The sequence below is a fragment of the Apteryx mantelli genome, chromosome 35 (assembly GCF_036417845.1).
Source record: "Apteryx mantelli isolate bAptMan1 chromosome 35, bAptMan1.hap1, whole genome shotgun sequence".
NCBI lineage: Eukaryota > Metazoa > Chordata > Aves > Apterygiformes > Apterygidae > Apteryx > Apteryx mantelli.
In genome coordinates, this window is record NC_090012.1 from 112965 (window position 1) to 139477 (window position 26513).

Below are 26513 nucleotides of genomic sequence, written 5' to 3' on the forward strand. Positions count from 1 at the left end.
TCGACGCCAGCGACGTAAGTGGGGCGGAAAAACAACCCCCCCCTTCCCCGCTTCCCGCTTTCCCATCCGAAACGAGAAGGGGGCAGGGAGGGGTTTTGTTTTTTTTGCCGTGGCCCTGGCAGCATTCCCGGCCCCGGCGTTCCCGGCCCCGGAGCTGAGCGCGCTTCCCCGCAGGAGGAATACGACGACATCGTCATCAACAGCGGCCGCTATATGGACTGACGGGGGGGGGGTCCCGCTCCCGGCGGACGTTCCCCCCCCTCCCTCCCCGCCGCTGCCGCCACCTCCCACTATTTATCCGGGGGCTCCGGGAGCCATCGGCTGGACTTTGCTGGAGCCTCCGCTCCCCTCCCTGCCGCCGCTTCCCCCCTCCTCTTCCCCGGCATAGCGTAGAGGATTTATATCGGTTATTGTAAAATAAAGAAGGGTTTGGCCACGGCTCGGCCCCCCCCCCGTGGCCCCCCCGGCCCCGAAACACGGCTTCGCCAAGCAACGCGGGGGGGGGCAAGGGCCGGCGCCGTGTGGAGTCTCTGATGGCTGCTATGGGGTTGTGCCCTGGGCCTGGCACTGGGGGGGGGGGGACAGGATTTGGGGTCCCCCCCTCTGGGGCAGGGGGACATGGAGGAGTCTCTGCCTCCCCTGGGGGGTGGGAATCCCCCAGGGAGGGGGGATGTGGGGGTGCAGGGGGGAGGGTGGCGCGGGGGGGGGTCCTGGGGCAGGGGTCCCCCCTGGCGCAGCTCCCACAGTGTCTCGACCTCTGTGAAGTGGTGCTGGGGGGGGGGGGGGGACACTGAGGGGGTGGGGACATGGGGGGGGACCCAGAGGGGCAGGATCAGGTTCTGGGAGGGTCTGGGGGGGGCAGGATCAGGGCTGGACTCTGTTGGGGTGAGAACTGGGGTCCATGGGGCCTGCTGGGGGGGGGGAAGTGGGGCAGTCCCCCCCCCCCCGTGTCCCCATGGTGTCCTGTCCCCCCCTGCCTCATGTCCCCACTGCCCCCCGGGACCCCAAAATCCTTAAAAGACCAGTGGGCCCCCCAAAACCTCCCAGCATCCCCCAGCGTCCCCTGTCCCCCTCCAGTGTCACCCCCCCCCCAGTGTCCCCCTTCCCTGGTACCTTCCCATCGTGCCCCGGGTGCCAGGCTGCGGTGGGCAGCGATGCGGCTGCAGGGCACACGGAGCGCACACGCGTGTGCACACGGGAACACACATGGCCACACTGCACACGCGTGTGCACACGGGAACACACAGGGGCTCATGGAGTGCACACGCGTGTACACATGGGAACACATAGCCACACAGCACACGCGTGTGCACACGGGGACACGCAGGGGCACATGGAGTGCACACACGTGTACACATGGGAACACATGGCCACACTGCACACGCGTGTGCACACGGGGACACGCAGGGGCACATGGAGCGCACACGCGTGTGCACACGGGAACACACATGGCCACACTGCACACGCGTGTGCACACGGGGACACGCAGGGGCACATGGAGCGCACACGCATGTGCGAACACGGGAGCATGTATGGGCACACAGGGTGTGCACGTGTGCAAACATGGGGACGTGCATGCCACACGCGCGTCACCTCACTGCCCCCACCCATGATGGGGGGGGAGCTGAGCCCTGGCCCGGGGGGGCCCAGGCGTCCTGCCCTCCCCCCCCCCCAATGCAGCTCACGCGGGGGGGGGGCGGAGGCAGCATTTATTGCAGGGACTCGTTAACAGCGTGGGGGGAGGCCGGAGCCGGGGGGCCGCGGGTCCTGGCCGGAGTGGCTGTGGCTCCTTTGGGCTTTTCTGCGGGAGCTGCCGGAGCATCCGTGCTTGTTCCCACCTGGAGCAGCCGTGGCCCCGTGCGGCATCTCCGTGTCCCATCCGGAGCAGCCGTGTCCCAGCCAGTGCATCAACGATCAGACTGGTGCATCCGTATCCTCTATCCGGTGTATCCGTGTCCCTTCCAGTGCATCCATGAACAAACTGGTGCATCTGCATCCCCCATCTGGTAGATCCATGTCCCCTCCGGTGCATCCGTGATCAAACTGGTGCACCCGTGTCCCCCATCCGGTAGATCCATGTCCCATCCAGTGTATCCATGATCAAACTGGTGCATCCGCATCCCCCATCCGGTAGATCCATGTTCCCTCTGGTGCCTCCGTGTCCCCCATCCGGTAGATCCATGTCCCCTCTGGTGCATCTGTGTCCCCTCCGCTTCCTCCGTGTCCCCCGCCTGGCCGCCGCGTGTCCCCTCCGGCGCCCGTCCGGCGGCTCCGCATCCCGTCGGCAGTTTTGGGGGGGGGGGGCAGGGGGCTGCCCCCCACTCCCCCCTCCCGCCGCGGGGGGGGGGGGCTCAGGGGGCGGCAGCGGCGGCGCCCCCCCCCCTTGGGCTGGTTGGGCCCCACGTAGCGCAGCAGCGGGGCGCGGGGCCGGGCCAGCACCGCGCTGCCCACCAGCGGCTGCAGGGCCGGGGGCACGTGGACCCTGCCGTCCTGGGGGGGGGGAGAGGTGGGGTGAGCCCCCCCGCCAGCACCCTGGGGTGCCCCCCCCCCCCCAAAAAAAACCCACCCAACCGCAACCCCACGCACCGGCAGCTGGTTGCACTCCAGCAGGGCGATGAGCATCCGGGGGACGGCGCAGGCCGTGCCGTTCACCTGGGGGGGACGGGGAGGGGGGCATGAGCGGGGGGATCTTGCCCCCCCCCCGGGAGGATCCAGCTCCCCCAGGGCAGATCTGCCCCCCCCCCTTGGTGTAAAATTGCCCCCTAGGTTGGGGGGGAGCATCCGCCCTGGGGTGGATCTGCCCCACCGGGGTAGTTTGATGTCCCCCCCCCCAGGGTGCATGTGCCCCCCCCCCCCGGGGGGATCCGTCTCCTCCCGGGGGGGGGGAATCTGCCCCCGGGGGGGGGATCTGCCCCGCCGTCGCCCCCACCGTGTGCGCGTGCCGCAGCTGCCCGGTCCCGTCGCTGTACATGATGTTGAGCCGCCGGCTCTGGAAGTCGGTGCAGTTGGAGGCGCTGGAGATCTGCGGGGGGGGGGAGAGCGGGATCGGGACACCGTGGCCGCGGGGACACCCCGGATCCTGACTGTGGGGACACCCCAGATTCCAACCACAGGGATACCCCGGCCGCAGGGACACCCCAGCTGCGGGGATCCGCCAGATCCCAACCCCAGGACACCCCGAACCCCGACGTGCCCCCGGTCCCAGGGGATCCCGGGGGATCCCAGGGGCACCCCCATGGCCCGGGCTGTGCCCGTAACGGGGGATTTATCCCCAGAGGGACCCCGAAATGGGGTAACACACCCCATGGAGACCCCAAAACGGGGCCATTTACCCCCAGATGCCTGTAGAGCACCCAAAACGGGGGGATTTGCCCCTGGATGCCCGTAGAGACCCCAGAACAGGGGCATTTGCCCCCCAGATGCCCACAGAGACCCCAAAGCGGGGGGATTTGCCCCCGGACCCCCCCCGGAGCCCCCAAAGTGAGGGGGATTTGCCCCCAGACACCCGTAGAGACCCCAAAGTGGGGGGATTTGCCCCCGGACACCCCCAGATGCCCGTAGAGACCCCAGAACAGGGGGATTTGCCCCCCAGATGCCCATAGAGCCCCCAAACGGGGGACTTTGCCCCCGGATGTCCCCGAAGCGGGGGGTTTTCCCCCCAGACACCCCCGGAGCCCCCGAACGGGGGGCCCTGGCCCGCTCCGGCGCTCTCACCTCGCCGTACTTGCCCCGTCCGGGCATCCAGGCCTCGACGTCGAACTTGCGGTAGGCCGGGAGCCCCAGCTCCTGCGTGGGCATGTCGAGGACGCTGCGGGCAGCGGGGACGTGAGGGGGGACGCGGGGACGCGGGGGGACGTGGGGGATGCGGGGAAGACGTGGGGGACGCGGGGAGACGCAGGGACATGGGGGGACGTGGGGGATGCAGGTGACATGGGGGATGTGGGGGGACGCAGGGGGACGTGGGGGACACGGGGAGACACAGGGACGCAGGGGGACGTGGGGGATGCAGGTGACATGGGGGACGCAGGGGGACACAGATGTGGGGATGCGGGTGACATGGGGACATGGATGTGGGGACGCAGGGAGATGTGGGGGGATGTAGGGGATGCAGGGATGTGGGTGACATGGATGTGGGGATGTGAGGGATCATGGATGTGGGGACGCGGGGGGATGTGGGGGGACACAGGGGGACATGGGGGATGCGGGGAGACGCAGGGGGACGTGGGGGGACACAGATGTGGGGACACGGATGTGGGGATGCGGGGGGACATGGGGGGATGCGGATGTGGGGAGACATGGGGGGACGTGGGGGATGCAGGGATGTGGGTGACACGGATGGGGGGACGCGGGGGGACACGGGGGGATGCGGATGTGGGGACGCGGTGGGACACGGGGACGCGGATGTGGGGACGCGAGGGGACAAGGGGGGATGCGGATATGGGGACATGGATGTGGGGACGCGGGGGGGATGCGAGGACATGGGGGACGGGGATGTGGGGGGATGCAGGGGCGACACAGGGGACATGGGGGGCCACAGGGGTGACACAGGGGGGTGACACCGGCGGGGGGGGGGGGGGGACGGACACCCACCGGTAGTGCAGCCCCAGCTCGGAGAAGATCTCCTTCTGCAGGGCGAGGAACTCGGCCAGCAGCGCGTCGCTCTCGGCCCCGCTCTCGGCCGCCGTCACCCCGAACATCTCCACCTGCGGCGGCGGCGGCAGGGCCCGTCCCCAACCTCTCCGACCCCCCCCAGACCCCCCCCGCCCGGCGCCCGGACGCCTGGGCCCCTCGCCGCCCCCCCCCTACCTTGGCGAACTGGTGCACGCGGTAGAGCCCCCAGGGCTCGCGGCCTGTGTCCGTCTCGGTGCGGTAGCAGGTGCTGCAGCAGACGATCCTGCCGGCGGAAAGGGGGGGGGGACACGAGCGCGTGGGCGGGCGCCCGGACGCCTGGGCCCCCCCTCCTCCGTGTTGTCGTCCGTCCCCCCCCCCCCCGCCGTGGTGGCAGCATCGTCCCTACCTGATGGGCAAATCCTCCAGGCGCACGGCGTGGTCCATGAAGTAGCCTGGGGGGGGGGGAGGCAAGGTGGGGGGTAGCGGGGGGGGGGACACGTTTTGGGGACCCCCCCCACCCCGGGCTCAGTGCGGCGCTCACCCGCGATGCCGACCTCGGCGGTGCCGGCCAGGCACAGGTCCTCGAATCGAGCCGGGTCGATGTTGTAGACGGGCGAGGGGACGGCGTCGGGCTGCATGCCGCAGCCTTCCTGCGGGCCGTGCGCGGCGCTCGTGCGGGGCTCGCACGAGGATGGGGCTCGCACGAGGATGGGGCTCGCACGGGGCTCACATGAGGACTGGGCTCGCATGGGGCTCGCACGAGGACGGGGCTTGCATGGGGCTCACACGAGGACGGGGCTTGCACGAGGACAGGGCTCGCATGGGGCTCGCACGAGGATGGGGCTCACACGAGGACGGGGCTCGCACAGGGCTTGCACGAGGACGGGGCTCGCACGAGGCTCGCACAAGGATGGGGCTTGCACGAGGACAGGGTTTGCACGAGGACGGGGCTCACACGAGGATGGGGCTTGCACGAGGATCACATAAGGCTCGCATGAGGCTCACACAAGGACGGGGCTCGCACGAGGACCAGGCTCGCATGGGGCTCACACGAGGACGGGGCTCGCACGGGGACGGGGCTCGCACGGGGCTCGCATGAGGACGGGGCTTGGATGAGGATGGGGCTCACATGGGGCTCGCACGGGGACGGGGCTCGCACGAGGACAGAGCTTGCACGGGGCTCGCACGAGGACAAGGTTTGCACAAGCACAGGGCTCGCGCGGGGCTCGCACGGGGCCGGGCGCCCCACTTACAAACACGGCGCCGCGCAACAGGTCGGGGACCGTCATGGCGACGAAGCCCTGCGGCGAGACGGGCGGCCCCGCGCTGAGCCCCGGCGCGCTCGTGCCGCCCGCGGGCCCAGGCGTCCGGGCACCCTGTCCCCGTCCCCGTCCCCCCCCGTCGCCCCTTGTCCCTACCTTCTGCAGCAGCTTGCGGAGGGCGAAGTGCACGAGCGCGTGCTGCAGCAGCGCCCCGGCCCCGCACAGGTAGTACGAGCGGTGCCCCGAGACGGGCGCCAGGCGCCTGCGGGCAGCGAGGCCGGTGAACACGCGTGTGCGAGGTGAACACGCGTGTGCGAGCGGCGCACGCGTGTGCCGGGGCAGGTGGCGCGCGCGCGCACGCGGGAGCCGTGGGTGCAGCCAGGCTCGCCGGGGCGTGCACGCGGCCCCGGCGCACGTGTGCGTCCTGCGTACACGTATGTCGTGCACGCAGGCGTGTGCCCTGGGGACACACGTGTGCACTTGCATGTTGTGTGCACAACTGTGTGGGGGCGTGCACACGTGTGACCCATGCACACGGACACGTGTGGGTGCATGTTTGCTGTGTGCACGTGTGTCCCATGCACAGACACATGTCGGCGCACACACATGTCCCAAGCGCACACGCGTACCCCATGCACACAAACACGTGTGGGTGTGCGTTTGCTGTGTGCACACGTGTGCCCCATGCACACAGACACATGTCGGCGCACACACGTGTCCCAAGCACACACGTGTACCCCCCCCACAGACACATGTGTGGGTGCACACACGTCCCATGCGCACGTGTGCCCTGTGCACACGGACACGTGTGGGCGCACACGCATGCTGCATGCACACACGTGCCCCAGGCACACGGACACACATGTGGGTGCACACACATATGCCGTGCACACACACGTGCCCCATGCATGTGAACATGTGTGTGCACACGTGTTGGTACATACGTGTGCCCCTAGCGCATAGCCACACGCATGGGTGTGCACACGTAACCCCCGTGCACACGCGTGCCCCCCCCACAGACACACGTGTGGCTGCGCACACGCGTGTCCCGCACACATGGATACACATGTGGGCGCACATACGTGTCCCATGCGCACACATGCGTCCTATGCACACGGACACACACGTGGGTGCCCACGCATGTCCCGCGCGCACACGCGTGTGCCGCGCGCCCGAACACGCCCCGTTTCCGTGCCGCGCAGGGGAAGGGGGAGGGGAAGCGCCCCCGGACGCCTGGGCCCCTCGCGGGCGGCCGCTCACCGCTGCCGGATGATGTCCAGCCCCTCGCCGAGCTCCAGGTGCCCCTTGGGCTTGAAGTCGAACTCTGCGGGGACGCGGATTGGGGGGGGGTTCGGAGCCTTCCTCGCCCCGGGGACCTTCCTCTTCCTCCTCTTCACCTGCCCCTGAGCCTTCCTCACCCCCGGGGAACCCTCTTCCTCCTCCTCTTCACATCCCTCCTCGAGTCTTCTTCATCCTCAAGGATTCCTCCTCCTTCTCCTCCTCCTCTTCACCCCCCCCCTTGAGCCTTCCTCACCCCTGAAGGATCCTCCTCTTCCTCCTCCTCTTCACCTCCCACCAGGAGCCTTCTTCACCCCTGAGGGACCCTCCTCCTCTTCGCCCCCCCACTTGGAGCCTTCCTCACTCCGGAGCTCCCTCCTCCTCCTCTTCACACCCCCCTGAGTCTTCCTCACCCCTGAGGGATCCTCCTCCTCTTCCTCCTCCTCTTCACCTCCCACCAGGAACCTTCTTCACCGTGAGGCTCCCTCCTCCTCTTCTTCACCCCCCACCTTGAACCTTCCTCACCGCCAAGGGATCCTCCTCTTCCTCCTCCTCTTCACCCCTCCCGAGCCTTCCTCACCCCTGAGGGATCCTCCTCCTCTTCCTCCTCCTCTCCGCCCCCCCCACCTGGAGCCTTCCTCACCCTGGGGCTCCCTCCTCCTCCTCTTCACCCCCCCCCTGAGCCTTCCTCATCCCCGAGGGATCCTCCTCCTCTCTGCCCCCCCAGCAGGAGCCTTCCTCATCCTGGGGCTCCCTCCTCCTCCTCTTCACCCCCCCCTTGAGCCTTCCTCATCCCCGAGGGATCCTCCTCCTCTCTGCCCCCCAGCAGGAGCCTTCCTCATCCTGGGGCTCCCTCCTCCTCCTCTTCACCCCCTCCTTGAGCCTTCCTCATCCCCGAGGGATCCTCCTCCTCTCTGCCCCCCAGCAGGAGCCTTCCTCATCCTGGGGCTCCCTCCTCCTCCTCTTCACCCCCCCCCTTGAGCCTTCCTCATCCCCGAGGGATCCTCCTCCTCTCTGCCCCCCCAGCAGGAGCCTTCCTCATCCTGGGGCTCCCTCCTCCTCCTCTTCACCCCCCCCTTGAGCCTTCCTCATCCCCGAGGGATCCTCCTCCTCTCTGCCCCCCAGCAGGAGCCTTCCTCATCCTGGGGCTCCCTCCTCCTCCTCTTCACCCCCCCCCTTGAGCCTTCCTCATCCCCGAGGGATCCTCCTCCTCTCTGCCCCCCCAGCAGGAGCCTTCCTCATCCTGGGGCTCCCTCCTCCTCCTCTTCACCCCCCCCTTGAGCCTTCCTCATCCCCGAGGGATCCTCCTCCTCTCTGCCCCCCCAGCAGGAGCCTTCCTCATCCTGGGGCTCCCTCCTCCTCCTCTTCACCCCCCCCTTGAGCCTTCCTCATCCCCGAGGGATCCTCCTCCTCTCTGCCCCCCAGCAGGAGCCTTCCTCCCCCCGGGGCTCCCTCCTCCTGCCCCCCCCCGCTCCCCTCCTCGCACCCCAACGCCAACCCCAGCCCCGCTCACTGCAGGGAAACTGAGGCACGGCACCCATGACGCCCATCCCCCCCCCCCCCAAAAAAACCAAAAGGGACCCAGGCGTCCGGGCGGCGCGGCACCTACGCGGCTTCTCCCCCACCACCTCCAGCACGCGGGCCTGGCTCTCGTCGCCGAGGGGCTGCAGAAGGGGGGGGGACGTCAGCGGGGGGGGGGGGGGGGGTCGGGGGTTGGGGGAGGGGGTCGGGCACCCCCAGCCCCCCCACCCCGGGGTGGGGTCGTCCCCGTCCCCGTCCCCGTCCCCCCCCCCGCGCTCACCGCCTGCGGGTGGCTGCGGTTGGGCAGCCGCAGCGCCCGGAGGAAGAAGCGCCGCTCGAGGGCGGCGGCGGCGGGCAGCAGCTCGCGCAGGCGCAGGCGCAGGCGGCGGCCCCGCGCCCGCAGCGCCCCGTGCTCCGGCAGCTGCGGGGGGGGGACGCGCGGGGCCGCTCGGTGACGTCGCCGCGGCGGGCGGGGGGGACAGTCCCCGTCCTGTCCCCCCACCGCCACCGCCACCGCCACCTCCGGTCCTTACCGCCTTCGCCGCCTCCTCGGTGTGAGCTGCCTGCGGGGAGGAGGAGGAGGAGCGGGGTGGGTGTGGGGGGACACGGGGACACGAGGGGGACATGGGGACACAAGGGGGGACACGGAGACACAAAGGGGACACGGAGGACACGAGGGGCATGGGGACATGAAGAGGGACATGGGGACACAAAGGGGACACAAGGGACACAAAGGGGACACGGGGGACATAAGGGTGGATATGGGGGGACACGGGGGCGTGGGAATATGAGGGGGCACAGCGGGACACGGAGACACGAGGGGGACTTGAGAGGGGACATGGGGGGACATGGGGACACGAGGGGGACTTGAGAAGGGACATGGGGACACGAGGGGGACACGAGGGGGACACGGGGGATGTGGGGATGTGAGGGGGGACATGGGGACACGAGGGGGACATGAGGGATGTGGGGACGTGAGGGGGGACACGGGGACATGAAGAGGGACATGGGGACACAAAGTGGACACGGGGGACATAAGGGTGGATATGGGGGGACACGGGGGTGTGGGAATATGAGGGGGCACGGGGGGACATGGGGACACGAGGGGGGACATGGAGGAGACACGGGGGGATGTGAAGGGCCCTGGGGGGACACGAGGGGGCACAGAGGGGACACAGGGGGTCCCAGGGGGATGCAAAGGGTCCTGGGGGACATGAGAGGACACAGAGGGGACATGGAGGGAACACTAGGGGACACGGGGGGTGTCTCAGGGGGATGCGAAGGGTCCTGCGGGGGACACGAGGGGACACAGGGGGGATGTGAAGGGTCCTGGGGGGCACGAGGGGACACAGAAGTGACATGGAGAGAACACAAGGGGACACGGGGGGGTCTCAGGGGGATGTGAAGGGCCCTAGAGGGACATGAGGGAACACAGAGGGGACACAGAGGGGTGTCAGGGGACACGGGGAGGACACAGAGGGGACGGGGGGGATGCAAAGGGTCCTGGGGGGACACAGGGGGACACGGGGAGGACACAGAGGGGACGGGGGGGATGCAAAGGGTCCTGGGGGGACACAGGGGGACACGGAGGGGACATGGGGGGATGTCAGGAGACACGGGGGGGGACACGGAGGGACACAGGGGGATGCAAAGGGTCCTGGGGGACACGAGGGGACACGGGGGGGGACACACGGGGGGGTCCCGCTCACCAGCAGGGCCTTGACGCGCAGGGCGACCTGGACCTTCTCGGCCTCCAGGTGGGCAATGGCCTCCTGCACCTCCCCCAGCCGCTCCCAGGTGTCCAGCTGGGGGCGGGGCTGGGCTGGGGGCTGGGCTGGGGCACAGGCCCCACCCACCTCCTGAGGCCCCACCCCTCCCCATAAACCCCACCCCATTCCTTTAGGCCCTGCCCCTTCCCTGCAGGTCCCGCCCTCTCTGCCAGGCCCACCCAATCCCCACAGCCCCAGTAAGCCCCGCCTCTTCCAGCCTCAGCCTTGCCCATAAGCCCCGCCCCTGCTCCTCAGGCTCTACTAACAGGCCCCGCCCCCTCTCTTCCACCCTGCCCCAAGCCCCGCCCCCTCCCCGTAGCCCCCTCGACAAGCCCTATCCCCTCCCTTTGGCCTCCTCTCTTTAGGCTCCGCCCCATCCACAAGCCCCGCCTCCCTTTTCCACCTGCCCAAGCCCCACCCCTCCCAGTAGGCCCCGCCCCTTCCCTCCACTATTGACAAGCCCCACCCGTGACTTTAGGCCTACTGACTCAGGCCCCGCCCCTGCTTTGACCCCGCCCACCAACACCACGCCCCCATTCCAACCCCACCCACCCCAAGCTGCTCCCCCCACCCAGCCTCAAGTCGCACCACTTCTCCAGCCCCGCCCCCTCCGCTCCGACCCCGCCCACCCCCAAGCCGCGCCCCCTCGCTCCGGCCCCGCCCCCCGGCGCGGCCCCGCCCCGCTCACGACGTCACGCAGGTCGTCCGGCCCCAGCGGGCCCTTGCGCTGCTCCAGGTCCCGCGCGGCCTCCTCGGCGCGCGCCGCCAGCGCCGCCATGTCCAGCCGCGGCCGCCCGATGATGCCCTCGCGCACCTGCTCGTACAGCCGGCTCCGCCCCACGGGCTCGGCCCCGCCCACGTCCCCGGCCCCCGGCCCGGTCGTGGTCCCGGTCGCAGCTCCGCTCCCCACCGCGCGGCACCCGCGCGCCGCCGCCACCGCTCTCCGCGCCGCCGCCAGAGCCCTGGGCGCCGCCATCTTGGGCGCCGGCGCGGAAGTGCCTCGCGCCGCGTGCCGGAAGGGGCGTGGCGAAGAACGGCCACGCCCCCTCGCCGCGCTGGGAGCGCCTTGGCCACGCCCCCTGCCCCGGCGCGCCGGCACCCCCCCGCCCCTCCCCAAACAGCACCCAGCACCGCCCCCCACCCCCAAAACGGCACCCAGCACCCCCAAAACGGCACCCACCATCCCCCCCCGGCACCCAGTGCCGACCCCGCCCCTAAAACGGCACCCAGTGCTGCCCCCCCGCACCCCAAATGGCACCCACGACCCTCCCCCGGCACCCAGCACTGCCCCCCATCCCCAAAGCAGCACCCGCTGCCCCCACCGGTACCCAGCACCACCCCCCAGTACCCAAAATGGCACCTACAACACTCCCCCCACCCCAGCCCCCAGTGCCACCCTGTGCCCCCAAAACAGCACCCACCACACCCCCCCGGCACTCAACACTGTCCCCCCCAGCACCCAGTCTCTCCCCAAACCCTGTATGGCACCCAGTGCTACTTTCCAGCACCAAATACAGCACCCTCAGCCCCCCCCAACCAGCACTGTACCCACACACAGCACCCACAGCCCCTCATCACTGCCTCCCGCACCCAAAGACCCCCCAGCACCCAACATGACACCCACAGCCCCTCCCCAGCTCCTGCTACCTGCCAGCCATCACTGTCCCCCTTGAACCCACACCCCTGTCTCCACCCCCCCACCCTTCACAGCTCCCCCTGCACCCATTAACCCCCCACACACATCCCCCTCCGCGCACCCCCAACAGAGCCAGGAGACCCTCCTCAAGCACAGTCCACAGCATCGCTTGCGCAGCGACGGGCTTTAATGGCGAGGGGGAAACAAAGAATAGAAGTCCTTGGGGCACCCGCGACAGCGAAGGGCGCCGCGACACGTCCCCCCCGTGGCGCGAAGCTCCCCGCTCTTCCTCCTCCTCCTCCGCCACCGGCCGCTCGCTACTTCTTCTTCTGGACATGGGCGCAGTCGTATTTGCCCCGCACGATGGTGAGCTTCACGCCAGGCAAGTCCTGGGTGCGGCCGCCCTGCACCAGCACGATGTGGTGCTCCTGCAGGTTGTGGCCCTCGCCGGGCACGAAGCAGATGACCTCCTTGCCGTTGCTCAGGCGCACCCGCACGCACTTCCTGTTGGCCGAGTTGGGCTTCTTGGGCTTGCGGATGAGGTTCTTGATGACGACGCCCTTGAGCTGGGGGCGGCCGAAAGTGGCGCCCAGCTTGGGAGGAGGCGGCTTGGGCCGGCCCTGCCGGTGCATCTGGTTCAGGGTGGCCATGGCGCGGCCGGGCTGCGGGTTGGGGGGCTCGGGCCGCCCCAAGGGTGCGGGGCCACGAGGGAGCAGCGCGCTGAGGCCTGCGGAAGACCGGGGGGGGCGGTCAGCGGCCCCCCGGGATATGATTCCCTGGGATACGACCCTCCCCCGGGGGCGACCCGAGGCCCCCCCCCCTCAGTATACGCACCCCAGCCCCGAAGCGAGGCCACGGTCCTCAGCAGAGCGCTGCCCGCCATCTTACAGGCCGACAGCACCGGCAAGCGGCGGGGCCTGAAGGAAGAAAGGCACCGTTAGCACCGCCGGGAGGGCCGGGGAAGGGGGGGAGGAAAGCAGTCGTGCCCGCCCGCCCCGCCCCGACCCCGCCGGGAACACGCTCGCCCCGCGGCCGGGGAGCAAAACGGCCCCGCCGCCTCCTTGCCCACCTTACACCGCCGCCATTTTAGCCCCCAACTCCCGCCTCCTTCCTTGCTCCGCCACCGTCGCGCTCCCATTAGCCAGCAGAAACGCCGCTCTCTCTCACCCCGTTCTCCGATTGGCTACAACAGTCCTCCGTCCCCCTCTGATTGGTGCCGGCTATAAAGAGGTACCACCCTCGCCTCTTGATTGGCCACATTGCCGCCCTACGGCTGCGCAGCAGGTCCAAAAGACTCTCATACTTCCGCGAAAGGGGGGTATTGCTATGGCAACCATCCCAGCAACGTTTTGGGGGGCCCCAGGACCCCCCAGCGGCCCTGGAGGTGCCCGGGGGGAGGGAATTGGGGGTGCTGGGACCTGCTGGACTTCCGCTAAGGTGCCTTATCTTGCTACAAGGCAGCCAGGGACATGGGTGTGCGGCCACACGTGTGCACACGTGTGTGCATACACATGTGCTTCCATGTACACCCACATGCGTGTACACCCATGTGTTTCATGCACACCCAGTCACGCACACACCCACCTACACACTGCAACACACATGGCTGCACCCCCCCCACACACATGCCAACACACGTGTGCACACGCATGTGCGCACCCCCCCCACACTCTCCTCCCCGGATCCCTCCATTAGGGAAGGAGGCGCCGAGCTCGGACCCCCGGTGCCCACCTGGATCGGAAGGAGGCTGCGGCGCTGGGGCTAGTGGGCAGCGGAGGGCAGCGAGGGGGGCGCGGGGCAGCCGCCAGCCCCCCGGTCCTGCGCCGGGCCGAGCCGCACCACCACGGCCGAGTGGGTGACACGAGCGCCGTAGTGGCCGGCCCAGAACTGCGTGTCCTTGCCCCGGTGGCAGAAGTGGACGTAGCGGACGCCGGGGCCGTAGCAGCGGAAGACGTGCGAGACCTGGCCGGGGAGGGAGAGAAAGCCGCCGTTGAGCAGGGGGGTCGGAGCGCCCTCGTGCCTCAGTTTCCCCACGAGCCTTCGGCATCTCCCACAGGGGGGCCGAGCCGCCGGTTGCGGTTTTGGGGCGGCGGCGCTCACCTGCCGGTACTGCTGGTCGTTCCACTGCTCCACGGGCTCGGGCCGGGCCTCGAAGGAGGCGAGGACGGCATGGCAGTCGGCGGCCAGGAGCCGGACGTGGAGGGAGTACTCACAGCCACAGTCCTCCCGGGCGCCCCACCTGCGGCCGGCGGAGAGCGGCTCGAGGGTGGCCCCCAGTGCCGCCGGAGCCCCCGCGCAGGACCGGACCGGGCTTCCTCCCGGCCCGGCTTCCAGCCCGCTCACCAGTCGGAGACGTGGATCTTGGGCTGGTGGATGTCGAGCAGTTCCTCCCAGAGCCCTTCCGCCAGCAGGTCGATGAGCTGGGATTTACTGCACCAGCTGCACCGGGGGGGGGGGCAGAAAATCACACGTGCGGCCGCCGCCGCTGGGGCACCCCGAGGCGTGGGGCACCCCGAGGCGTGGGGCAAGCAGAGCCGGGAGGGAAACCGAGTCCCGGCGCCGCCGACTCACCCGAAAGAGGAGACAAAGCAAGTCTGGGCCGGGGCGCCCTCGAGCGGGCGCCGGTTCTCCTCTATCGCCCACCCGTTGCCGCCGCTCCGGACCCTCCAGTGGGTGAATTTCTCTGCGGGGAGGGCAGGGAGGTGGGTGCCGGGGAGCGGCTGGCGGGTGCCGCTGCGCGCCCACCCGCCCGCCGGCTCCTTACCCGCGCCGCAGGGGTTGCGGAGGAGGTTGCGGCCCAAGGGCCGCAGCACGCAGAGACGGGCCCAGGCGGCGGGCGGCAGAGGGCCGAGGCGGGCGGCCTCGAGGCAGGCGGCGCAGCCGGCCCGCTCCAGCTGCAGCCGCCACACCGTGGGGCCGTCCACCACGGCCTGCCAGCGCCGGCACACCAGGCGGCAGCGGGTGGCCAGCGTCCGCGCTGGCACCCAACTCAGGATCAGCACCAGCACCTCGTCCGGCACCGGGTTCAAGTCGAGGAGGCAGGGCCCGGCGTCGGCTTGGCTCAGCTCCCGGCTCGCCGCCTGCCCCATGGCTCGCCGTCGGCATCACGCCATGCTGGGCCGGGGGCCGGTGCCTGCAGGGCAGCGAGGGGGGACGGACACACGATACACGGGAAGGTTTTGAGGCTGCGGGACCCAGGCGTCCGGGACTCACTTCCTCCTCCAAGCCGCTAGCCCTGCACCTCGATCATGGCCGGAAAGGGAGCCAGGAGTCCGGCATTCCCATGAAACCACCCCTTCCCCCCCCCCCGTACATACACACCACTAGCTGCCCTATGCAGACCCTGGGAGCCTCTCCCTTGCTGCTGTTACCCCCCCCCAAGGGCCCAGGTGTTCTGACCCCCCCTCCGGTGACCCCTCCCAATGCAGCCCCCGACCCCCTCTGCTGCCACTCCCCCCAAAAAGGGACCCAGGCGTCCTAACCCCCCCGACCCATCCCAATACAGACCCTAGGAGACTCCCCCCACTGCTCCCCCCCCAAAAGGGACCTAGGCGTCCTGACCCCCCCCAATGCAGATTCCAGGAGCCCCCCCCCCCCACTGCCACCCATCTCCAGAGGGACCCAGGAGTCCTGACCCCCCCCGTGACCCCTCCCAATGCAGCCCCCAGGAGCCCCCCCCACCTCCAAAGGGACCCAGGCGTCCTGACCCCCCATGACCCCTCCCAATGCAGCCCCCAAGACCCCCCCTGAGGGAGTCTCCCCCCCTTTTACCCCCACCGTGGCCCCACCTGACCCACAGCGCCCTCACTGCCCAGCCAGCCCCGATCTCCATCTCTTCCCCCCACCCCCCACAACAGGCCGACAGCACTTCCGGGTTACGAACTGACGTCGCATCTCTACCGGATGACGTCAGCGCCCGCGCCGGTGACGCTACAGCAGGGCGGTGGCAACAGCACAGCACAACTCCTCCCACCCACCCCCAAAGGGGCGCGTCGGCTTTAAACCTGGCCGCGCCCCTCCTTTTTCCCCGCCTCCATGAGTCACGCGCGTCCTCCGCCAATCGCCGCGAGGCACGCCCCCTCCGGCGCCCCGTGAGTGGGCGGTGCCCTCAGAGCGACGGCAGCTCCCGCCTATCGCTGCGAGGGAGCGAGGAACGAGCGGGGAGCCGGGGCGAAGAGGCGGGGCATCCCTCCCCCTTCTGCCCCGCCCTCCGGAGGGGCGGTGCTCGTTGCCGGGGGAACGGAGGCGAGGGAGGGGAGGGGCGGGGCGGGTGCCCGGATGTGGCTCTTTCCTAACATGGCGGCGGCGGCGGCTGAGTGACCGGGCGGGAGAGCGAGTGCCGGCCCCGCCCCTCGGGCAGCGCTAGGGGTGAGCTGGGGGGCTGAGGGGAGGCTGAGAGAAAGGGGAAGATGGGGGGCTGGGGGGAGGTGGGAGAAGGGGGAAGTGGGGGTGCTGAGGGGGAGATGGGGGGCTGAGAGAAAGGGGGAGGTGGGGGGCTGAGGGGGAGATGGGGGGCTGGGGGGGGAGGCTGAGAGAAAGGGGGGTGCTGAGGGGAAGATGGAGGGTGTGGGGGCCTGAGGGGAGTCTCAGAGAAGGGGGGAGGTGGGGGGCCGATAGGGAGATACAGGGCTGAGGGAGGAGTGGAGGAGGTGGGGGTGTTCTGGGGGGCTGAGAAGAAGCTGAGAGAAAGGGGGAGCTGGAGGGCTGAGGGGGAGATGGGGGGCTGGGGGACATGGAGGTGTTTTGGGGGGTTGAGAAGAAGCTGAGAGAAAGGGGGAGATGGAGGGCTGGGGGGAGGTGAGGGGCTGGAGGAGGTGGAAGGTATGTTGGGGGCCGGGGGGGCAGCTAAAAGGAAGGAGGAGAGGGAGGATGAGGGGATGCTGAGAGAAAGGGAGCTGAGGGGGAGAGGGGTTTGAGGGGCTGGAGGGGAGATGGAGGGCTGGGGGAAAAGGGAAGATGGGGCTGAGGGGATTTGGGGGAGCTGAAGGGAAGCTGAGGGAAAGGAGGAGATGGGTGGGGGGCTGAGAGGGAGATGGGTGGTGCAAGGGAGAGATGGAGGGGGAGATGGGGGGTTTGGGGAGCTGCGGGGGAGATGACGGTGCAGGAGGCTATGGGGAGCTGAGCAGAGGCTGAGTGGAAAGGGGAGATGGAGCTATGGGGAAAGGGGGTGCCGAGGGGGAAGACGAGTGGTTCAGGGGTTGCTGCGGAGAGGGGGGGAGCCTGGGTGTGAGGGGCCCCAAAAGGAAGGGGGAGACAAGGTGCGAAGGGTTGAGGCTCTGATGAAAGGGGGTAGGAAACAAGGGGAAGAGGGTGCAGGAGAAGAGGAGAATGGGGATGCCAAAGTGGTGGAAAAACCCTGGAGAAGGATTTGGGGCCTGACTGAATCCTCAGGGTTGTGGGAGCGAGAGGGCTGGAGGCCGGGGAGGGAGGAAGGAAGCCTCCAGAGGGGGCAAACGAGGACCGGGTGAATGCAGGTGTGTCAGAGCCCATGTGCAGGGAAGTCCTGGCTGGAACAGAGTGATCGGGGTGTGCAGGAGGCCCAAGATTTTGAGGAGAAGCAGAAGGGATGTTTGCAACAGGTGGGGAGAGTGAGGGAAAGGGTGGAGAGCAGGCTTCTGCCCTCCTCCGAGCCCTAAAAATAGCCGGAATTGTGGGTTATAAGGCATTTGCTGGGGATCTTAAGATCCACAGGCAGCGTGCCTGACCTGGCCGCGTAAGGGGCCTTACGGAAATCTCTTGTTCTCACGCAGCATCTCTTCGCCTGAGGCTCCCGGCATGCCTAGCTGACTTGGATAAGAATTTTCACCTCCTCACAGGTAGGAAAACGGGGACAAAATTTGCCCACCGGGCTGCGGATCAGTCGGCAAAGCTGAGAGTTCAGCCCGGGAGTCCTTTTTCCCCATGGCTCCCTCTCTAATTGCCACGTACCGCTTTTCAGAAGTGCTTATTCTGCATGTGCGCTTGGGGCGCATTGTGTTTAATATAAATGGAAAGACCCTGCGTCGGGTTTTGGGGCGGCCAAGGAAAATAAGGCTGAGAAAGCAAATGCTGCTCTTTGTCTTGTAAAAACGTATCTAACTCTCTTCGCCTTCCCCAAACATAGGTCAGAAGTGAGGGAGGAAAATCGGGGAAAGCACGATTGTTGTCACCGCTAGTTTCACGTGCGATGGTTTTTCTGTAAGAACTTGTCAGAGCCCTCCTGGGCGCTCTGGGACATAGAAATGCAAGTTAAGTTGTTTTTTTTTTTTTTTCCCCGTGTGTTTGGTAACAGCGCTGTCAGTAGCTGTGTTTGGGAGCAGATGTCTCTTGTTCTAGTGCTTCAATTAGCCGGAGTGGAAATGCTGCTAATTGCTAGTAAGTGGAATGGGAGCATAAATTAAAAGCGGAGCAAGACTTAGCTTGTGAACACTGCAGATGCTGATATTTTTTCCAAATAAAAATAACTGCGTGTTTTATCGGTACCCAGGGGTCACAAAATTGGGCTCAGAGGAGGGCGACCGTTCCTCTCGTGGTGCGCTGATCAGCACGCGCAGGCTCGGGTGTTTCTGATGACCCAGTTGCTTCCCATGATGACCCGGGAAACCCGGTTTTCGTCTATTTTTGTTCTTAGTGCTTTGCTTTTTCATATGTTCATCAGTGTTTACAGGGCGGCTCTCTTCCCGGTGTCTAGGTGATTTAATGGTCGAGTTGAATCGCAGAGAACTCTGGGGCTAGATTTTTCTAACATCTCGTGCCACTTTGGGCTGGATGTTCAGAGGAGGCGAGATGTAAATTGTACAGGAGCTGGGATGCCTCAGTGCTGCTAAATCCTATGTCTCACACTGGGTGTCCCTTGAAAACAAGGTTTTGCCACAGTTTGGCCTATCAGGAGCAGATAAAGGATTAAAAAAAGGATAATAAAGCGTCCTCTGCTCCACAGTGCTCCTCTTCGAGTAAACACGGGGCTCACGATGCTGCTCTGAGCCTCGCGCTAGCAGACGCTCTGCTCTCTACCTCCCTGCGGCAGAGACGGTGCCAGCGGCTCCTGGGAAAGTTTTGCCGTCCCACGGTACCGCTTTCGCTAGGGACGGAAAATCGGCGGGCAGCAGCGCAGGCGGCGCCTGCCAAATGCGGCTGTAGTTCTTAGCTGCGGATTTATTCACTTGCATAACTCGTTTCCCTGTGCCCACCAGCCGGTTCGCTGGGCTGAATTTCCCCGGAGCTGGAGATGAGGCTGTGGGGCATCTTGCGCTGCGTTCGCTGCATTATTTCGCATCAAGGATAACGCTTCGTTGAAGCAGAGCTGTAGAATAAAACCAGAAAAATTCCAGGATTACTTTTTAGCTACGTTTTTTTGTGGTAAATCAGTCCGTTTTGCAACAATTAACTGGGCGTGTTACAGGGCTGCAAATTGGTGCCGACAGCATCCTACACAATGGGCTTGTAAATATCTGCAAATCAGATTTATTGAAAATACCCAGCTGCGGAGCGGGGCTTTAGGGAGGATACAGCTAACCTTAGGAGAGCTGAAAGGGGGGAAAAAGAAAAAAAGAAAAAAAGCTTTTTAAATAAAGCCCCAAACAAAGTTTGAATAGTAGCCAAAGAATTGGCTGCTTGCTGCCAGTAAAAACATTAACTAATCCTGGCAGCCTTTTAAGGAAAGTATCTTTCTTTCTGGTTAAGAAATAAACCTGTTAGATTTATTTATTGTCTCCTGCACAGGTTGAGGGAGGCTTTCTGGAAATCACGTCTAAATTCCGCATAGGAATACGTGGAACACTGCGCATAGTGAAGCTGTAATGTGGGACTGTGTCAATCTGCGGCCAACATCACTCGTATTCCGGTAAATGTTTCTGACCTGTAACTCGTCAGAAAGTTCACTCGGAAAAACCTCCTTGGCTTGCTGATCAGGTACCACCCTCGCATTCGCAAATGAAGATAATTAGCTAGAAAATATTTCGGTGCTGAAATAATCACAAAACTTTCCGGGATAGATACTGGTGAGATAACGATCGCCGTCCACTCGGGTTACGTTTTACCTCTGTTCCGTGGAAACGTACGCGCTGCTCCCTTTCCTCTGTGGTGTTCCGACTTCCCAGATGTTTTCCAGATACCAGTTATCTTTGTTTGGTGATATTTATTTTGCTAACACTTATCAAATCTGCCAGAAGGAAGCTGTATCTATGGAAAATAAAAAAGTCACGGGGTTTTACTCCGGACCCCTTGGTGCGCTTTGCGCCGCCTCCAGTTTAGAAGTCGGAGATTGTTTGCTGACTTCTCGCTTGATGCTCTCCGCCTCGCTGAGGATGACTTTTGGGGATATTATTGGCGTTTTAAAATACACAATGGAACTAGGTTGAAACAGGTTCCACCGGTAGGATGCACCTAAGTCTTTGCTAGACCAGCGGGCTCTTCCCATGCCGTGCAGCTTCTCTCTCTCTCTCTCTCTGCGGACGGGCAGCGGGATCAGGTTGCCTCTTAACATCCTCCCGCTGCTGCTTTTCTTTCGAGGGGGAGTTTTATTTTAACTAGTGGCGCTGCAGGCTGCTGGACAGGGAGTGTCTCGCCACTCCTTGTCCGCGTGCGGAGCAGGAAAGTCCGAACCCACCCAGGCGCCGAGACAAATGCATCTATTTGTTTTGATTATCGACTAGTAAAAAGGGGGGAAGAAAAGCGTACACACGTCTCCGTAGCTCAGCGTGCGGCGACTGTAACGGTCAGCGGGAGAAGGGCTCCGCCAGCCGCCTGTGGAAAAAGGCTCTTTTCACGAGCTACCTCGCTCCCTTCCCCGGCCCCCCTCCTTTCGGCATACCTGGACGTTTGCCACGTTCAGGCTGGTTTTGACAGCGTAGCAAGCAAGTCGCAGGGTCTTTTTTTGCAGAGAGCGCCCTGGAGCAGACGGCGCGCGTACCTCTGCCGACTTCAGCTTTGGCAGACCAGCCCGGGGTGAAAGGTTTTTGCGTCTCAGGGCTTTTCTTCAATTCTGGATCCCTGGCTGGGTAAGAGCTAATTCCTTTCCTTCTCCCAGCTGCTGGCGTCTTACCTCCGCCCTTTGGCGGACGTTTTGCAGAGCAATAGCTCTCAAACGCTTCTGGTCCGCGACTGCCCTTCTGCAGCGGGCAACTCGTGGGTCTCCCGGTACCGGTTGTGGTAGCAGTTATCGTTATATTGCATTTTATTTCTTGCATTTCTGTCCTGACGTGCTGGAAATCGGCGCGGCCTGGAGCCTGGGACGGCGTTTGGGCTGGGCCGCTCTCCCTCGATGAAGCGATCGCCGCGGTCGTGTCCGGCGCCACGGGCCTGCCCGGCTGCTGGCGTCGGCTCTCGGGCGGCGAGTCCTGTTGCAACCTGAACTTTCCTTGTGGTCTGACGTCCCCGGGTGGGAGCAGCCACCCGGGAACTCCCGCTCGCTGTGTGGGGAGCGGGGGGAAGCGATCGGAAGCAAAACGTGCTCAACTTTGGCAAGAATGGGGTCTAGAAGGTGGCAGGACCGGCGCAGGGTTACGTAACGCGCTCCTGACGCTCTTCCTTTGATTTGGGGTGGCAGCCTTGATTCCTTGGTACCTGGCTTTTCCGATGAATAATGTACGAACTTGTGGGCAGTTGGCAGAGGAGGAAAAGGGGGTGGGAGGGAAGGAAGTGTATTTTTACATCACGGTCGGTGGTTGCAGCTGATGCAGAGCCTTCCACCGCTAATTTTGCGCTCCCGGAGAACGAGCAGTTCTCTTTGAACGTCTCCGCGCGGGAGAAGCCGACAGTATGTGCAGCATACGGATGGGCCCGTTCCCTGAGGTCACGTCTTTCCCCCAGCCCGCAGCTGCGGGATATTTTCGTGGAAAGCGGGAGGGCGGGTGGCTTTCCTCTCCACGCTTTCTGCCCCGTTCCGGAGGAATTTCCTGACCCTACTGTACAGTTTGACTTCCTATTCCAGGCTCGTTCTTTCCCGCAGATTCGTGGCCAGCCTGCCTGGAGAAGGAGGAGTTGCACTTGGATCCCTCCGAACTGCCTGTTGCCCCGACCCTGCCGTTTTGTCCGTGTGCCGCTCTGCAGGGAACCGCTTCGGTTTCTTTTTTCCGGATTCCTTGCTTCACCTGCTTAGCCAGGAGCTGATTTTTTTTTTTTTTGTCCCATCTTTAAAAGCAACAAAGTAAAACTTCCCCCCGAGACGGGCAGTCTGCAGGTATCCTTCATCTCGTGGGATTAGGCTTGCGCCCGACTGTGAACGGAGCAAGCGGCTTTAAAAATTACACATCCCGGATGTCCCCGGCCAGCCCTGCTCGCCCGAATGCCCGACGTCGCCCCGCTCGCGATCCCGGGCGCGGCTGGGATTCCGGTTAAGGGCAGCGCTCGGGTCCTGTCTCAGCCCAGCGTTGCAGGGAAGATGAGCTGTCTCTTCCCAAAAAAAAAACAGAAGGGCTGAGTCAGCTTGGCTGGAGCTGGATGCCTGGTTCCGGGATGTTTTCCTTGGGAGGCAGGCTGCAATAATTAATGCCCCAAACGAGGCGCTAATGTCCGATCCCCTGGAAGCAGGGGGGCTGCAGTTTGGGGGAGGTTGCGTTAACGGATTTCGTTCCCCTGCCGAGGGCTCGTTTCCTCACCAGAGAGCTGATGTGGTGGTGTTTCCACGCTGGGATTTGGGGCAGATCCCTCGCTGCCGCCGCCGAGTTAAGCGCGGTGGTTGTTCCCTCCGCGGGGGAAGCGGTAGCCGACAGCCGCTTGCTTCGGGGCCGCAGCCTCATCGCTAGCAGCGCTCGGACCGTCCGTGCTGCCCAGGAGGAAGGACGGTTTTTCCCCAGAAGTCTTCCCCGGCTCCGGGAGAAATCCCAGGGACCTTCTGCAGCTTCTATGCAGCCTAATTACAGCGGCATCGCTTTTATTTAATAAAAGCTGATGTCTCTGGAGCTTAGCAGAGGAAGGGAGGGATATTTGCCGTATGCGGTAGGAACTGAGCCGTGGCAGGTTTAGTGTTTCAAAGTCAGCTTTACTCGGCGCAGGTGCAGCTCGCGTTTCAAAACAGGTTTCCCAGCCGGTGCGACGTATCCTGAAGGATTTGCTGTTTTCTTAGATTTTTTGGTTTTTTTTAAGTGGAAGCCGCATGCTTTCCCCAGGCTTAATAGAAATTACCCGTTCCAGAGAGCGGAGTGCTTTGAGACTAAAGTGATGGTTTCTTAGCCCAAATAATCCCGACGAGCCGATTCCTCCGACAGGCCTGGTGAAGCCGGCTCATCTGTTAGCTGAGCTCAGGCTGCTGTGCCAACATTTTAGGCGTTACAGGCTTCGGGATGACTCTTTGTGTGTGTTGTGTTGTTGTTTTTTAAGGTGGGGGGGGGATAAAAATCGGTCTGTTGTTGCCATTCAGCAACCTCCGTGCTCTTGACGCAGCTTTGACCTGAATCCTTCAAAGCTTCTCCAAACTAAATAATTCAGCGTACGAGCGGGCGCTGCTAGTTCAGTTTTCAGGAGTTTGTGCCGGCGGAGGAGCGGGAGGCGCTCAGTGTTGCAGGATCCTCCCTTCCTCGAGAAGGCAAGCCGCGACGTGCTCGTGGCAGCGGCCTGGCGGCACCGAGCTCGGTAGGAAGGACCTTCGTGAAGACCGGTTCTCCCCGGGGCAGCCGGGACTGTGCCGTCCGTGCCGGGGGCAGAGCAGCGTTCCTGGGACTGATTTCTAGAGCCGTTTGCTCCTCCGAAGGCGGAGGCGATTCGTATACGCCGGTGCCTTTCGTTAAGAGCTCGAAAGAGGCGGTGACAGGCCTTTGGCGGCCGGACAAAGAGATGTTTAAATAATGACTATTTTCTCTAATAAAGTTGGATGTCATGAAAATGTAATTCCTTTGAACCGTGCTTGCTCCGCTCTCCCTTCCCCACGCCGTGCGCTTGCACGGTGCAAATGAGCTATAATTTTTGTAAATGATGTAAGGGGCTAATTAAAGGTTTTACTGGGCTAATCAGCTTGCAGTTTAATTAGCACCGAATGGTAATCGCTTGCTGAAACGTAAATTGACTTCTCGGCTGCTGTCAGCCTGTGACAGTGTGTTTAACATCCCACCCGCTCCCGAGGAGCGCGGGGACGCCGTGCTTCCTTGTTCGCAGGGCCGCTTTGCCCGGAGTCGCTCCCGCGGAGCCGCGCGCCAGAGACCGCGAGCGTCTGTCGCGCCGGAGCTCGAAGCCGGGCGAGCGTGGGCATCTCTGCCCGACCTGCCAGATTGCAGCATTCGAGGACTCGCACGTAGGACGAGCTTTTTCCCTCGGGTAGGTAGTGACCGGAACGGGTTGTTGGCTGATTGCTCTCTTAACGAGTTTTGGCCGGAGCCCGAGCGGGTAGGTGTTGGTGTAAACACGCAGCCGCAGCTGTTCGTGGGCTGCCGCGAAAGGGAGACGAGCTCGGGCTCGGCTTTGCTATGGCGTTAACATGCAGCAGGCTCCGCTCTGGCAGCACGTTAGGTCATTAAAATCTCTCGGCCTGATGAGGGCTGAGCGTTAGGCAGCAGAGCACCTAGTTAGAGCTTTTATTTTAATGTCATCTGAGGCCGAGTCGGATGAAACCGAGTCAGCGGACTGCCTGGAAGAAACGGCTGTTAGTTTGCAGTGCTGGAAGCCCAATGTGCTAGACAAATGTGACTGTTTTCACTATTGCTAGTGCAGGTGCTTGGGAAAGGGACAAAACTTGACTAAAAGAGTTGGTTAAAAAAAATTCCAGCTTCCCAGAGGCTCGGGGTTCGTATTTAATTTGCTGGATTGCTCAGCACACGGCAGCGAAAGGAGCCCGTTCCCCCTTCTCTCACCTAACACATCAGGCAGCCGCTTCCTCCGCGCGCGTCTTCATCTAGCAGGTTGCGTTTTGTTTCTTTTTCTCTTATTTTTCCTGACCTGGTCTAAATAGCAAACTGCAGGAGAGAAACTTGGGAGCATCCCTGCCTCCCCTGCACGCAACTGGAAAGGTGGGAGCTGGCTCCGTACCAGCACCGTCGCCACCAGGCCTGAACAAAGTCAGTTGGTGCTAACGCTCCCGCCGGTGCACGTGCAGAGCGTGTTGTGCTGCGGAGGCTGAGTTTAGAGGGTGAGAACAGCCCAGCGGGTTAAAAAATCACCTTAAAATGAAAAACGCTGTTGGTGCAGCCACGTGTTTGGACCCTGGAGTTCGATCTCTCCGTGCCGGCCTGTAAAATGCAGAGAAACAGTGTCTGCTTTTCTTTCCGCTCCCCTCGAGAGGCCGTGCCGAGCTGCGTATGACCAGCTGGAAGCTGACGGAGCGTCGTCCTGGATGCATGTCTCGAAGCGCTCCTTGAAGTCACCTTGCGACACCGAAATCTCGTTGCCCTCCTGGCCTGGAGCGCGTGGAGCCCAGCGGCCGGGGTGAAAGCCGAGCTCTCCGAGCGCCTCTAATTAATGCGCTGTTTCGGCGGAATAACCGGAGATGCCCGTGCCAGTTCGCTCTCGCATTCCTTGCATGCCTCGCCGCTCCCCGGCCCCCCCGACCCTGCGATTTCTGTCTCGGTGGAAACCTCACGCCGCAAAAGCCGTGTTTCTGCGTTTCTAAGGGGTTTGGGCCGCCAAGTCCCCCGGTGAGGCAAAGCCGCGTCCCCCCCGGAGCCAGCGCCTGCGAAAGTGTGGGCGGTTTCGCCAGCTCGACCTCCTGACCCCTCCGCAATGGCACTTTGATCTGCAGGCTCTGCATACGGATAAGATTGTGTTCCCTGGCATCCGCGTAACCAGATACATCGGGCGAGGCCGAGCGTTTCCACCTCCTGGAAGTCCTGCTGTCACACAAGTTTCTCGCTGTCGTCGGCTGGCTCCCGAACGTGCCATTAAACAGGGGGGTTCCGCCTTTGCGGAGTACTCGGATTCCAACGGAGTGAACATTGGGCTCGCTGAGGCACGGTTCCCCTGCAAATTGGCAGGGGGGGAAGGTCCCCTAACGAGAAAAAATTAAGTGCTGCCTAATACTTCTTTGGCAAAAGGTTAGTGTAAAGGGGCCGAGTCATGAAGTTGCGTTAAAGACGGACTTGCATCAGTCGTGGGCTGCAAAACCACCTGGTCCTATAGGAAGGGAATATAAAGATATAGGTGCTTGGCTCTTGTGGCTCCCGTCTCCGAGCAGCTCAGTCATTAATGTAGTTATGGCTGGTCGTGGTCCCTGGAGTTGGTGCTATGAGGTGGGTTGAGATACACATATGTAATATATACGTATATGTGTGTACGTGTATGATCCCAGCCGGAGAGTCGTGTCTGCCACTGCTTCCCGTCCCTGCTCCCGTGCCTCCGAGTGGCACCCGTGAGCAGCGGCGCGGGTGGCATCCAGAAGAACCTCTCGAAGCTCGCCCCGCGCTGGGTCTGTGCCGATGGGCGGCTGGGGCTGGGATCGCTGTAATGAGGGATTTTAGCTCCGTTTGCGGCCGACAGCGCCCGGGGGAACCGCTGGAGGTGCGCGAGGAACAAGGTCCGTGGAGCGTCTCCATC

General features: G+C 64.3%; 3 protein-coding genes across 8 annotated transcripts in view; 1 reads left to right on the forward strand and 2 right to left on the reverse strand.

Moving 5' to 3' along the window:
* Positions 1-2038: 2038 nt before the first annotated feature.
* SARS2 (seryl-tRNA synthetase 2, mitochondrial) lies at positions 2039-11418 on the reverse strand. Its single transcript, XM_067314390.1, has 16 exons — positions 11130-11418; positions 10382-10477; positions 9206-9235; positions 8953-9093; positions 8761-8815; positions 7134-7197; positions 6030-6135; positions 5865-5912; positions 5153-5261; positions 5018-5063; positions 4807-4894; positions 4591-4703; positions 3715-3808; positions 2930-3022; positions 2567-2652; positions 2039-2105 (listed from the first exon to the last, which is right to left on the reverse strand). The coding sequence occupies exons 1-16, from the start codon at positions 11415-11417 to the stop codon at positions 2039-2041; spliced, it is 1524 nt and encodes a 507-aa protein (XP_067170491.1). The 5' UTR covers position 11418.
* Positions 11419-12223: 805 nt separating this feature from the next.
* On the reverse strand, positions 12224-16056 carry LOC106493857 (small ribosomal subunit protein uS12m-like). Of its 3 annotated transcripts, none has more exons than XM_067314542.1 (7): positions 15965-16056; positions 14842-15210; positions 14649-14760; positions 14421-14516; positions 14178-14316; positions 13809-14039; positions 12914-12994 (listed from the first exon to the last, which is right to left on the reverse strand). In XM_067314542.1, exons 2-6 carry the CDS (start codon positions 15164-15166, stop codon positions 13839-13841), a joined length of 873 nt encoding a protein of 290 aa, XP_067170643.1. In that variant the 5' UTR covers positions 15167-15210; positions 15965-16056; the 3' UTR covers positions 12914-12994; positions 13809-13838. The 3 variants fall into 3 exon arrangements, with proteins under 3 accessions (XP_067170645.1, XP_067170643.1, XP_067170644.1); XM_067314543.1 differs by lacking the exon at positions 12914-12994 and adding an exon at positions 13152-13297; XM_067314544.1 differs by lacking the exons at positions 14421-14516; positions 14649-14760; positions 14842-15210; positions 15965-16056 and adding an exon at positions 12224-12804 and having other exon boundaries at positions 12912-12994; positions 14178-14335.
* A 320-nt stretch (positions 16057-16376) lies between these two features.
* The window catches only part of PAK4 (p21 (RAC1) activated kinase 4), a 33119-nt gene continuing 22982 nt past the window's right edge, over positions 16377-26513 (forward strand). For 3 of the 4 annotated variants that reach the window (XM_067314532.1, XM_067314536.1, XM_067314538.1), the window contains exons 1-2: positions 17476-17656; positions 17828-17893. In XM_067314532.1, coding sequence (XP_067170633.1) covers positions 17644-17656; positions 17828-17893 — 79 coding nt within the window. In that variant the 5' untranslated portion in view covers positions 17476-17643. Of the gene's footprint in view, positions 16446-17475; positions 17657-17827; positions 17894-26513 lie in introns of those variants that run through there. The other variant, XM_067314533.1, reaches the window with a different exon arrangement.